This window comes from Poecilia latipinna, unplaced genomic scaffold, assembly GCF_001443285.1.
Source record: "Poecilia latipinna isolate Pla-1442-1.1 unplaced genomic scaffold, P_latipinna-1.0 Scaffold1992, whole genome shotgun sequence".
Taxonomy (NCBI): Eukaryota; Metazoa; Chordata; class Actinopteri; order Cyprinodontiformes; family Poeciliidae; genus Poecilia; species Poecilia latipinna.
Genome location: NW_015114608.1, coordinates 44,954 through 58,879, shown reverse-complemented (window position 1 = coordinate 58,879; position 13,926 = coordinate 44,954). Strand labels below are relative to the sequence as shown.

Below are 13,926 nucleotides of genomic sequence, written 5' to 3'. Positions count from 1 at the left end.
ATGAGGATTTAGGAGCTTAACATCATATTTGTGCTATAAAACTTCACAATAGCCTAAACGGGAGCTGTTATACCAGGGAGGGGAGGTGGGGGTGCATGTGGGAGAGGACGGGGAGGGAGGGGGGCATTTTCTTTTAATTGTCTTTCTTTGTGGAGAAACATTAAGGAACAAACAGTGAATTTGGCGCCTGGCTGTTCGGGTCGGCAGGTTGCGCGACGGACTGAACAGCTGGATGGATTTCAGCCTCTTCGCCTCCTGCTTCATCTGATCCTCTAAACAACAGCAGAGATGTGATAACGTGTCATTTTCTCCAACAGTCTTTGGAGCTGGAGAAAACCTCAAACACGTCCTCTGATGACGCAGTTCCCCCCCCCCCCCCCCGCAACCACCTTCCAATCACCTCCGTCCTCACGCCCCATCCCCACCCCAGCCCAGAATCTCCAATTAAGAGCGGAGAGCTAATTAGAGCGAGTGGATCCAGGATCAGTTGAGAGCTGCTCTCCGTCTGGGAGCTGCAGGGACGAACCAGTCAGGCTGCTGGCCCGAAACGATGTCCAGTCACTGACTGGCAGGGAAGGTTCCTCACATCTGAGATAAAACATGCTTAAATAGACTAATAATAATAATAATAATAATAATAATAATAATAATAATAATAATAATAATAACAATAATAATAATAATAATAATAATAATAATAAAGTTGAAACACAAACTTAAATGAGCAGAAATCATAAATTATTTCAACGGATCTGGTTAAAAAAAATTAAAACAAAAAGAGAAAGAGATTTTTTTTTTTTACATTTTATTTTTAGATTAAACCCTGTGCATGTTGTTTTATTTTTAATCTGACGTTTTCTAATGTAACAAGTTATTTTAGTCTAAATTATATATATATATATATATATATATATATATATATATATATATATATATATATATATATATATATATATATATATTCTCGTAAATAACTGAACGGCGGCTTAGAGGCCCATTTGGGAGGAAATGCTGCTGCTTTGACAACTTCTCCTTAAAAGAAGAAGTGACGTCAAATCCTAAAAAGTAGAAAGTGATGTTGAGAGAAAATGAACAACTTCTTGATGAAAATCCGACTTGCCAAATTGAGCTAAAATAAGCTGCTGTTTGACTAGACACGACATGTATAAAACCATTGTTTTCATTAATTATTGTATCTGTTTAATTTATAAAATATTAAATCAAATCGAAAACTAATACAGCTTCACATCTATGTTTTGATAGAGGAAAAACTATGTGAGCAACACTTTCTACTCCACGCCAGCCTCATGGGAAGTGATGCAGAAACCTGGAAAGCATAAAGTGGAAACTAGTTAAGGTTGGTAGAGAGAACTTCTACAACTTCGGGAATGAAATCCGAGGTGATCCATCTGTGGCGCAGAATTAAAATTGCATTTCACATCTATTTCAAGAAGACAAAAACAAAATGAGGAAAAATCAAGAATGGTTCAGCTCTTTAAACGGGAGACCTTACAAGTTGCGCACAGATCGCTTTGGAGAGGCTGAGGTAGAGAGTTATGAATAAAGATCCCAGCAGACTGCTGGCGCTAGCACGTACACAGACAGAGAGGGAGAGAAAGAGAGAGAGAGAAAAAGGGGGGGAGAGAGAGAGAGAGAGAGAGAGAGAGAGAGAGAGAGAGAGAGAGTTTTCTAGCCCCAGCTGTGGACAGTGCGCACCGCGGCTGCTGCTGCTGCTGCTGCTGCTGCCACATGCTCTCTCAGAGCTGCTTCTTTCTCGGTGAAATTAGACAACTGAACTGTTCCGAGACCCCGGAAGAACCAATGAACACAAGCGCTGCGTCGTGACGCAACAGGGCCCGTAGATAAGGAGCGGAGGGTTCTACCGGGACCTTAAACGGAGGACCGGCGGGTTTGGGGGTTCAGCGGACAGTCAGCGAGCGTAAAGCCAGCTCCTCCTCCTCCTCCTCCGCTGCCGTTACGCACACGCATCTTCAGGCATGAGCCCAAACAAGAACTAAACAGGCTGTACAACGGAAAGTGCTGCCCATAGATCACCGACGGGACTTTATCACGCAGAGGCCACGTGTTTTTTTTTCTTTTCTTTCTGTTTGTTTTTTAAATTACTAGTTTATTTTTGTCTGTGACTGGGGCAAGTAGTTTCCATCAGCTGCTGTGAGAATCAACTTGGACTGTTGATCCCGCAGGAGGAGAATCATCCCTCCCAACCTTTTTTCTTAATTGTTGTATTTTTTGTGTTATCCTGTATAAGTTGCTGCCCAGAGTCACACAGAACAACCCGGATGGTTGTGCCAGTGCCCCTCCACAGAGCCGACATCCGAAAACATTCCTCCCATCAAGGAGGAGGCTGAGAGCCGTGCAACGGGAGCTTCCGTACTTGGTATGTTTACTCCCAACAAATGGATCAGAAAATATAGAAGAAGCAGTTTGTGAAAGCAAAAATAACAATAGAAAAATCTTCCTAAGAGAAAATTGATTTTTTTAAAAGACTCGGAATCCACGCGGCTGTTAATGAATTAGTCAGAGCTTATTAATAATGAGAACTGCAGAGATTCGGATGATCATTGCCATTGGCAGATGAGACGTAGTGTGGAGAACACGTGTCCAATTTTTCCTTCTTTTTTTTTTCTTTCTTTTTTTTTTTTTTTAATCCCTGAACTGGATTTCTTACTTGTCATCGGCAGCGAGGAAAAGCCCGAAAACTGAGCGTCGCCACTGCGTTCCGGCGCAGGCTCTGCGCCTCTGATGGACATCTTGGCTTGCAGATCCGAAGAGAACAGTTACAACATCCTCCCCTCTGCGGCAACGATGCTTTTCCATGGCCTCCCCGGGGGCGATGTGCACGGTGTGGTGGAGGAAATGGAGCGGAGAGGAAAGGGCGAGTCGGCGGCCATCAGCTCGGCCATCGATATGGGAGAATCAGAGACGGTAGGATACTTTTCTTGTCTCCTTTCTTTGGCCTTCTCTCTCTGCTGCTTTCAGTGTCGGCAGCATGGCCGCTTGTAAACATGTGACAGAGGCTGTGCTCTTGTTCCGCCTTCCACTGATTTTAATCATCGTAGAAGAAAACCAGAGTAAACAACTGTTGGGGAAGATTTTCATTGTCCCAGTCTTGGCCTAAAATACTGCTGATTCTGCAGCTTGGAAACTTGGTTTAGTCGCAGTAAAATGTCAAAAATAAATCAGGCCGCAGTTTATAAAGTTCTAAGAAAATTTAAGGAAATTATTCAATAAAAACGACAACAAAGATACTGTCTTTTGACTATTTCAATGAGCTTCAGATATTGTACATTGTAACATCAAATTGGTTCAAATTTGCAAATTGAAATAAAAAAAAATACACACACACACGCACTTTATATATATATATAATTTTTTTTTTTCATCGTTTTGCTTTCTGCTCGAAGTAACGGAGGTACTGGCTCTTAACAGCAGGAAAGTTTTCTATGTTCCTGTTTTACTTTAAATCAAAGGAACACACCGGGCCAGAAATAAAAAATAAGTGCACCTTATTCCTGGAGGTGTGTATTGTCTCCGAGGCCTCTGAGCAAAATAACACCCAACTCCAAAAACTTCTAACAAACCAGCAGACGTGTATTATGAAAAACAAAATATATTTCTGCCCATAATAGAACAACCGCACACCAAAAGAAATGGTCGAGTTACAAAGCAAATCTGCGTCAATCGAATTTATGTTTACATGTTAGTATTATATATTATAATTATATATTAAATAATTCATCTGTGAAATTAAAAATGTGCTTTATTGTAAAGGATAACTCAAAAATAAATATTTATGTATTATTGACTAGTCTCTTCCACTGAGGTTTCAATCATGGTTGATTTAATCTGCTAAACACGGAGAGACAAATAAACTTAATCCTGTGGCTTCCAAAATCCTTTGACCTGCACTGTTTAAGCATTCCAGCTGTTCTATATTTAATATTTCTAAATATATATTTTTTGTATGTTTCCCCCATGTCCTCATGCACATTGCAGGCCATGCCCTGCGTGACCAGCGAGCGAGTGGCTCTGTGCGCGGGCTGCGGCAGGAAGATCGCGGATCGCTACTACTTGCTGGCCGTGGACAAGCAGTGGCACATGCGCTGCCTCAAATGCTGCGAGTGTAAACTCAACCTGGAGTCCGAGCTCACCTGCTTCAGCAAGGACGGCAGCATCTACTGCAAGGAGGACTATTACAGGTAGGGGGGGGGGGGGGTTTTGTTGAGGGGGCCCCGGGTTTGGAGCAAAAAAAGCTTAGAACGAGCTGCATGTTCTTGATTTGCTTGATACTTTTTAGAGTTAATTATAGTCAATTTAGTGTTCGAGTGGCGGGTCATCAACACGCTGCAGAGTGGAATATACCAGTGCACGTCTGCAGAATTTGACACCGACTCAAACTCTGCTGATCTCTCTCTCCTTGTGAAAGTTAAAATTAGGTGACGCGTAAACGAAATAAAAAAAAGAAATTGAACTGCTTGGAAATTAAAATTGTCAATTTGGGGAGACAAAAATGACTAGAAATTATAAATGCAATTGTTTTGAAAGCTCCGCTGAGACATTCACTCAGGACATTTCAGAACAGATCAGAAGAAGAGTTCTTAAAAAATACGAGAAGGCTGCAGTTTATTATTAATGAGAGACCCATTCGGAAGTGGCAATGTGTGAGAACATCACGGATAAATCTGAATTGATATTAGTAAAAACTTGACTCGATTCTAACTTTGCAGTTTATGTTGAGAATTCCTCCCGGGTGGGAGTTGGGGTCACGGGGGTCACCGGGGGTCGCGTTCTGCCGCTCATGGACTCTGTTTTGTCCGCAGAAGATTTTCAGTGCAGAGGTGCGCGCGCTGCCACCTGGGCATCTCTGCCTCGGAGATGGTGATGCGCGCGCGGGACCTGGTCTACCACCTGAACTGCTTCACGTGCACCACGTGCAGCAAGATGCTGACCACCGGGGATCACTTCGGCATGAAGGACAGCCTGGTGTACTGCCGCCTGCACTTTGAGACTCTCATTCAGGGAGAATACCAGACTCACTTTAACCACGCGGACGTTGTAGCGCACAAGGGCCTGGGCCCGGCCAACGCGCTGGGACTATCCTACTTTAACGGCGTGGGCACGGTGCAGAAGGGCCGGCCCAGGAAGAGGAAGAGCCCGGGGCCTGGGGCCGAGCTGGCTGCTTACAACGCGGGTAAGAAAACAGTCTGCAAAATGTTTGTGTGGGCACGAAGAGGGGAGACGTACTGTTGTTTCTTTCTTTCTTCTTTTTGTTTGTTTTTACTTTACTACACTATTAATGCTTTAACTTTCAGAACTAAAACGCAGAGGTAAACATAAGTCTTGACTCAATAATAATAATAATAATAATAATAATAATAATAATAATAATAATAATAATAATATAGAAATAATAACAAAAAAACATTCATAGTTTAACACTTCCAAAATAGTTTGCAACTGTTAAACTATTTTGGAATAAAGTATAAATGGTTATCTTTTTTCTACAGAGCTGAAAGCATAAAGCCTCAAATTTAATTTAAAACAACTAATACAACCACTTATCCTGCGGTTTAAATGACCACCTCGTGCCCTGTTCACTGAATATGTTCCAATAACCCCCTAGATTAATGTAAAAAAAATAATAAATAAATAAATAAAATAAAAATTAAAAACACAGACAAAAAGCTGCTGTGCATGCCTGTCCCTCTGCATGAAATCTAAATAAAAAATAATTAAAAGTTGGGTCTAAGTGTGCAGACAATAAAAAAAACAAAAACAAATCCTTGATCTATATTTGTGGAGAAAAGTGCAGAGAAATCTATTTTTATTTAGTTGCTTTTTGCAGTGTGATATAATTGGTCAATTTGAGTATTAAAATTATTTTACAAGTAAAACCTAGGTATGTTCAACTTTTTCCAATGAATAATCAATCAGTTAAATCTCAGCAAATGTTTAGTTTCTGTTTTGTCCTTTTTTCCGTTCCATTTTTTCCATTCTGTTCAGGTGTTTTTGTTTTAATTATATTTCTATTTTTTTCCCTTTGATTCCTTCTTTTGCATTTGCCCTTTTCCACATGTCAGACTCTATCCAAATCTACAGACCCTTAAAATCCCCCTTCTCCTAAACCGTTCCCAACCACACACACTCACACACTAAACACACCCACTTCTGGAGCCTCTTTGCATTGGGACAAGGCCAGTATGGGTGTGTAGCAGCCAGATCGATGTGATTTGATGGGTTATTCACTGGAAGAGAGAGCAGGCAGCATGCTAACCTCATAACAGCAGCGTTTTCTGGCGTCCCTCACTGTTATATCTTCAGAACATGTGTAACATTTGTGTCAAGATCTGGAGTTAGACAAAACGAAACTACGGCATTAATGACGTTTTTTTTATTATTATTTTATTTTTGCTCTTTGGGTGCATCGGAGTTTTAACATGACAGCCAGTTTTAGTAAAAAAAAAAAAAGCTGCAACAAGTGGACAGTTTTCTCCTGCTTTGGAAGCAGCAACTGTTTTTATTGTGTCTTTTTATTTCTGTTTCATAAAAAAAAAAGAACAACAACAAAAAAAAAACAATCATTAAGCCACTCGCACAACAAATCAAACCTGTTTAACTTTGGAACAAACTTATGCTATAAGATGATTGAGGAGCAATGAGAAAGAAGAAGTAGTGCGCCCTCTCCTGTTTCCTACTAGAAACAGCAGCAAAGCTTAACCTGACTAACCCTAATACGGGGTAACCCCCCTCAGCGGGCCCCATCAGGTAGCATTGTCTCTGCATTCTGCTGCTGGACCATGAAGTTAGTAGAAAAGCAGCATAAAGATGACTGTTTTTTTCCTCCCTTTTTTTTTGGTTCTGTTTTGTTTGTTAAAGCGCCTCAGCATATGCTTTGGCTGGAAAACAACATTTGTTCTGCCTGGTGCGTATGGGCTAATTAAGTAAAGTGTTATTCTGGTGCTTTTCACTCACTTCATATTCATCATTTACAACATTCCGATATTGAACTGTTATGCATGCGGCAACACCTTGAATATTGCCAAGAAATTTGCAGGCTGGGATGAATATACTGTATGTGTGCTGTTGTCTCAGTGGTTGCTGTGTGTTTGGGAGCGTGTGTGCTTGGCCAGGCTACGTTTTCACCTCTCTCCTGGATGAAGAGGCAGAGATACGAGGCACAGTGGCCTGTGTGGCAAGGTGGGGAAGGTGAACGACAGCTGGAAGGGACACACTTTACATCAGACTCAAGTGATGAATCAGGGAAATAATAACAGCAATAAATTTTCATTTTTATTATGCTAAAAATAAAGATGATAACATACTTTTTAATATTAGAGGCATAGAGATTTTTGAGATTTTTTTCATCTGATAGAGCAAGCACACATGTATATATACGACCCATGTATATATATACAGAATATACCTTACAAATTTGGAATCTGTTCTTTTATTAGAAGTATTGATGCACTAAAAAGTTGCTTATGCACACCGAGGCTTGTATTATTCGATTACCAGGTTCATGTGAGATTTCGAACTCGACAAGAGTTTGGCATAAAAATGCTAAAGGGTCAAGCTAATAAGCAGCAGAGGAATAAAAACGATAATGATGATGCTGTTCAGCCGACTCAACCTGCCCTCTTACCCTTGCTCCCCACAGCTCTGAGCTGTAATGAGAATGACGGCGAGTCCATAGACCGGGACTCTCAGTACAGCTCCAGTCAGAAAACCAAGCGGATGCGAACATCCTTTAAGCACCACCAGCTGCGAACCATGAAGTCCTACTTCGCCATTAACCACAACCCAGACGCCAAGGACCTGAAGCAGCTTGCCCAGAAGACGGGCCTCACCAAGCGGGTCTTACAGGTAACCCTCGCAGCCTCTTACATCTTGGTTCACACATTCTGTGACTGAACAAGGAAGGAAACATCACACAGACATGATTCACAAATACATAGCATCATTCTATAAACTCTTGTTTGTTTTACAAAGTTGACTCTCTAAATCTCCCAGAAATACACACGTATGAAGGAATTTTCTTTGAATAGACAGAAAGACAGCATCATCCTCCGTCTAAACAATTTGAATCTGGTTAAGAGGTGAAAGACAAAAAGTGGTCGACCTCAAGAAAAAAACAACTTTATATGATGGGACCAATGGGCTAAAAAAAGTTCATATTTTAACATTTTTCTGCACTAAATAAAAACGAGCGTCAGACCTTAAACAGCCATTGTATGTCGAATGTTTGGAGGGCAACACTGTCTGGAACCAAGAGACTCTGGTACATGGAACAATGGTGAGTTTTGTTAGCAAAATATTGTAGTCGTGCCTGAAAATTTAAATAAAACTAATCTAAAATGATAACTATGATAAAATGTTTTCAATTTTTTGTAAATGAATAAAAACAAAAAAAAAACTTTGGAAGAAGTAGAAATCTGATTCCATCTGGTTTTAGTTACACTGATAAATGGGACAAACGGGACAGTCAGACTTTTCTCTGGCACTTGAAGGATTTGTTAAGGATTTGTGACTATAAAACTGAATTAGTCTTTGGTTTAAAGACTATTACTAAATTTAAGACTGTGTCAAAATAAACAAAAATAGGGCTATAAGAGAATCCCTTTACACTCACTACAAATTCTTCTTTATTTCCATGTCAAATCAATACATTATTAAGTGATTGCTGGTAATCAGTTATTTCTGAATTTTTCTGAAAAAACAAACCAAACCTTAAACACCGAGCAAGAAAGAATGATCATAGAAGTGCAAAAGATTTATTTACAGTTTTATTAATTAGGAAGGTGAAAGCTAATCGTGTGTCTACTTACCCAGACTGAAGGCTCCGTCTCTGTCCTGATAGTGATATAATGCTCTGATGGTGACTGAAGGACAGGGAGGAAAATGTTCTTCAATATATGGAAAGACGACACAAGAGGGTGTTTGATTTCCACTACGACATGTACTACATGTTATCTGGGGAGCTGAGAAAGAGAAAGAAAGAAATACAAACGAGTTGTGAATAAAAGAAAAATGTGAAAAGGAAAAGGAATATATTCTACTGCCTTAATTAGAGCTTGTAGTCGTTTTGCTTTGATGCATTTTCCTGCCTGTTATTCCGGTTGAAGAGCCTCTCCTGCCACTCGGTTCCCATGGCTCTGTCATGATTCTGTCGCTAACACGCTCCAACACTCGGCTCAGTGCTCAACTTTGTCTCACTCACTCACACACGCTGCTTTTTATTACAATTATTTTTTTATTAATATGATATTACTACAAATAATTGGTGTAGAAAAACAATAATTTGTAGAGGCTGTTTTCAGTGCTGAGCTGGAGGCCAGTGTCATTCCTGGGAATCCTCAGGAAAACGGCATAGCAAACATGAGACTAAGAACTGAAATCACAGCTGCTTTTATGCCCACACACTGTGGACGGGTCAATTAGAATTTCCTCACAGGATTGGTGAATAAAGGAAGCCATGGGCTCTGGATTTTTATGTCCAAACATAAAAGAAGAGGCTGTATTTTTCCTGAGACTAGCCATGAAACGTAAAGCCTTTTTATAACTTTAGTACACAGCACAAGAGCAGCGCAGCTTTGTGTTTTTAAGCTTGCTTTTATCCCGGACTCCAGTTAGACCATCAGCAAATAGGCTTTAAAAAGACAAAGATATAATATATTATGCTCACTGCTGGCTCCAATCAGAGGAAACGGAAACTTCCTCCACAGATCTTCTTGGAATTCTTTTACTTGTAGTTTTATTTTCTGAATGAATTAACAAAGAAAAACACTGAAAGTATAATAACGCATTCAGTAGTTTATAAATGTGTATAAAAATGATTCTGATGCATAGAATCAGTCATGTGAAATTTTCTCACCTGTTCAGCTTGTTTGGTGTGGCGGCTGTAATCATGACATTCTTTTGATTTGGGTTTCATAATTTTTTTTTAAGATAGTGTCCTATATGTTAAGAACAACAGAATTGCAGACATCGGTTTATTAGTTTATGTAAAATATTTCTCTTCCGTTTCTGTCTCCAAAGACATGGAAGGTTCTTTTCTCATGAAAAATGCTTTACGATGTTTACACTGTTCCCTCTCACTCTCAGTTTTCTTTAGAGTTTAAAAAGCTTTCTGTACCGATGGCAGCAAAGCAGCAAGCCAGAAACTAAAAGAGTGAGCTAAAGGCAATCACAGAATGAGACCGTGCCAAAGCTGTGTGTTGTGATACACAGAAGCGGTTTCTAAATCCCATCCTTTCACTTCCTGTACCTGCCTAACCCTGGAGGAAGTGATGGGATCGGTGCTGCCAGTCAAGATGCAGAAGGCAGCACACACTCTGCGCAGGCCGCTAACCCTAACCCCTGACACACACACTGCCAAACCCCAGGGTGATTTAAAGTGGCCACTCAAACTAAGCGGAATTTGGGGAGAAACAAATCAGACGGATAACATGGAGACTTCACGCCTGCCAGCTGAGATTTGAACCTAAGACCTTTTCAGTGTGACGCCACAGTTCTAACCATGAGGTCTTTGCTCTCTGTATTGAGATAAACTTAGTCATGTTGTAAAATCTTACAGAAGCTCTTCTTTTTGATGAAAACCTGAAACATGTAGCTGTACTAACCAGACTTTTCTGATTGATACCGATTTCCATTGTTTTTAGACCTGACCTCCCAAATCAGATTCTGAAAAACGTTTCCTTAGATCTACAGCCAGTTTTATTTTTTTAGTTCAACCAGTTGAGGAAAACGTGTCTGATTCAGATTTCTGAGTGATTCACTAGTGGATCTTTACTTAAAGTCTTTTGTTGAATTGAAAATAGGACATTGTAGACCTGCTGCATTTTGTGAATTATTGTGTTTACTGCTAAGTTTTTTCATACATTTATAAACATGTTCTAATGCAAGCTCTGCATTTCTCAGGCTTGGGACTTTTCACATTTAATCTGTGTTAAATCCAACGGGTGGCTGTCAGAGAGACCTGATGTTTAAACAAATTAACTTTCTTCTTTTTGGTTTCTGAACAGGCCATTTTAAATTGTTTTTATCCCTAAGCCAATGATTCCCTGACATGAACCTCACAGGAAGACTGCTGACGGTCTTCTCCAACCTTTGAAGTGGACTTTCATTTCTTCTCATTTTAAAAGTAACCCAAAGAGTCTTAATAAGTGCTTATTAATGCAAAACAGTCCTTAAAATGGATAAACTTTAACATATCAAAAATAATATCAAGAAGAGTATTTTCTTCTTGACATTCTTTTTGATGTTATTCACACCAGGAGGGTGTGAATAAATACATTCTTGTAAAAAAGGAAGTAAAAACAGATAAATTGTAATTTAATTGATCTTTCTTTTAAATTGTTTTATTATATTTTGATATGTGTGTGTGATGCCTTCTCATAAACAAACATTTTGATTTTCAATCTACATCTGCCAGGGCAGTAGACATAACATAACAAACTTCTAATACTTAAAAAAAATCCTCATTAGTTTGTTTTTCCAAATATAGTAGTAATATAACAGTGTTAATATTCCAGAACAGCTTCAATCAATCTACAGATAAATATAAAATTTGTGGTTTTTATATTTATCTAATTCTAAAGGAGACCTTATATAAAAAACAGCAATTGTCATAAAAAAATCTATGTTCATTCTATCCTGTTTAATGAAGTTGAATCATCCATCCATCCATCCATCCATCCATCCATCCATCCATCCATCCATCCATCCATCCATCCATCCATCCATCCATCCATCCATCCATCTTCTTACACCGTTATCCCATTGGAGTCAGGAGGGGTGCTGGTCTCCAGCTGTCAACGGGTGAGAGGCGGGGTCACCCTGGACAGGTCACCAGTCCATCGCATGGCAACACAGAGACAGACAGGACAAACAACCATTCCCACACACACACACACACACACATACATACATACACACACACACACACACACACACCTAAGGAGAATTCAGAGAAACCAATCAACTTGACAGTTATGTTTTTGGAAGTTGAATTATTTTAGATTTGAATCTGTAGCTGATCAAATGAGTTGGACTTCCCTTTGAAGAAAAATATTGTGGCGTTTAAATATTAGCAGTGCTTGAGATTTTATTAAACCCCAGTGGAAGGTTTATTCCAGCTGCTATAAATATATAATGGTTCAAGCAGCAGTTATAAAATTAATTAATGTAATACTGTACTGCTAATATTTAGTTGTTGTACAGTAAAGATGGTTGTGTAAGATGTACAATACAGAAATGTTTGCCAGTTGAGGGTAGTTAAATGAAATCCTGTTTAGGGCCTCAAGCCATCTTGGACTGACTCTGATTCAAGATGTCTTCTTTTTTTCTTCTTCTTTTTTTTGAAGGTCTGGTTCCAAAACGCTCGGGCCAAGTTCAGGAGGAACCTGCTGCGGCAGGAGAGCACCGGGGTGGACAAGGCGTCCGACGGTTCCACGCTCCAGGGTGGGACGCCCTCAGGCCCGGCCTCTGAGATCTCCAACGCCTCCATGAGCCCCTCCAGCACCCCCACCACCCTCACAGACTTAACCAACCCCACCATGCCTACTGTCACTTCTGTACTCACGTCGGTGCCAGGCGGTATGGACGTCCACGAGTGCCGGAGCCCATCACAGACAACGCTGACCAGCCTCTTCTGATGGTCAGAGCACTAGCCCCTCACCCCTCATCATCACCACCTCTCCCTGCACACTCAGACTTTTACCACATCCTTGTCCTCCTTCTGGATCTAAAACTGAGCACTGTTAACACCTTAGAACTTTAAAAGAATTAGAACCATGAAGGAAACAAAAGAACTCCATTAGAGACTATCTGCTTAGTGAGGTGGCTGGGCCTCACTGATGGAATGGTTGTTGTTATTTTGATGTTGTCTTGTTGAGAACTGAGGAGAACCAATTAAAATTTTTCAATATTCACAAAGAGAGACTGCTGAGGAAAAATGTTTTCATTTTTTGGGGAATTTGTTTTTCAGGACAGTATTTATGTTGTAAAAGAGTCACTGTTAGAAGGACTGTAAAAGGTCTTTTTTTTCCATTGTTTGGAAATCTGAGATTAAAATACAGTTTCAAATATTCTATGACTGCCATGTGCCTTTAACTCCAATCAGCTCCACTTTTGTTGACTGAAGTCAGTCGAACCTGACTGTCTCTAAGGAAACTGGACGAGTTAAATGAGTTCTGTGTGTTTGTGGGCTTCCGGTTTTTTACGTCTCAGAATAAATGCATAAATATTCCTCTCATCTGAAGAAAAACATACGCTGGAGGGAAATTGTTTAGGAAATTAATATTTATCCAGAATTAATTCCATTTAAGAATGGAACTATAATCTGATAAAAGTGAATCTGAAACTATTCAGATCCTGTAGCTGTTAGAAGAAATATGATGCAAAATTATAGGCACTGAAACTGATTAGGACTGTTGCTAGATACATTTGTATGAACCAGATCCATATTTACAGGTGTTACTTGTTTAACAGAATCCAAGATACAAGAATAATAAGAATATTAGCTTTTAGAACATTAAACCTTTACGTTATTTGTTTTACTTCATTTGCTGGTGAAGTACTTACTTTATAGTGGTTGCTGTAATTAAGACAAAAAATATCATGCTTTTATGGACTACGCTTTTATGGACTAAGATCTTTTTCTAAGCATCATATGAAGTAACCAGTATATCAGCTGTTATGTTTTATTCAGGTCAACCAGTTTGCTACAGGTTGTTTGGACCTGTCCAAAAAATTCTGTGGTATTCGTAGAGTCAAACCTCATTAGCAGCAAATAAACCACACAGACGCTACACAAGTGAAACTGAAATGCAGAAATGACCCAACCATCACATTACTTAATCTCATGCTAAGTCATGCTGATGCTCTGTCTGTACTGCTGAAGATGTA

General features: G+C 39.7%; 1 protein-coding gene across 3 annotated transcripts; it reads left to right on the top strand.

Annotated features, from left to right (window-relative positions):
- The first annotated feature begins 1,733 nt into the window (after positions 1-1,733).
- Positions 1,734-13,106, top strand: lhx2b (LIM homeobox 2b). 3 transcript variants are annotated; one of them, XM_015016201.1, is made up of 6 exons: positions 1,734-2,398; positions 2,703-2,946; positions 4,018-4,220; positions 4,842-5,212; positions 7,679-7,884; positions 12,384-13,106. In XM_015016201.1, the coding sequence occupies exons 2-6, from the start codon at positions 2,764-2,766 to the stop codon at positions 12,672-12,674; spliced, it is 1,254 nt and encodes a 417-aa protein (XP_014871687.1). In that variant the 5' UTR covers positions 1,734-2,398; positions 2,703-2,763; the 3' UTR covers positions 12,675-13,106. The 3 variants fall into 3 exon arrangements, with proteins under 3 accessions (XP_014871687.1, XP_014871688.1, XP_014871686.1); XM_015016202.1 differs by having other exon boundaries at positions 1,734-2,946; positions 4,845-5,212; XM_015016200.1 differs by having other exon boundaries at positions 1,734-2,946.
- The last annotated feature ends 820 nt before the right edge of the window (positions 13,107-13,926 follow it).

Excerpts from the sequence above, each read along its gene's own strand:
- lhx2b (XM_015016201.1), top strand. The coding sequence starts at position 2,764 with ATGGACATCTTGGCTTGCAGATCCGAAGAGAACAGTTACAACATCCTC. Across the intron at positions 5,213-7,678 it reads GCTGGCTGCTTACAACGCGG|CTCTGAGCTGTAATGAGAAT; the intron begins GTAAGAAAACAG and ends TGCTCCCCACAG. Across the intron at positions 7,885-12,383 it reads TCACCAAGCGGGTCTTACAG|GTCTGGTTCCAAAACGCTCG; the intron begins GTAACCCTCGCA and ends TTTTTTTTGAAG.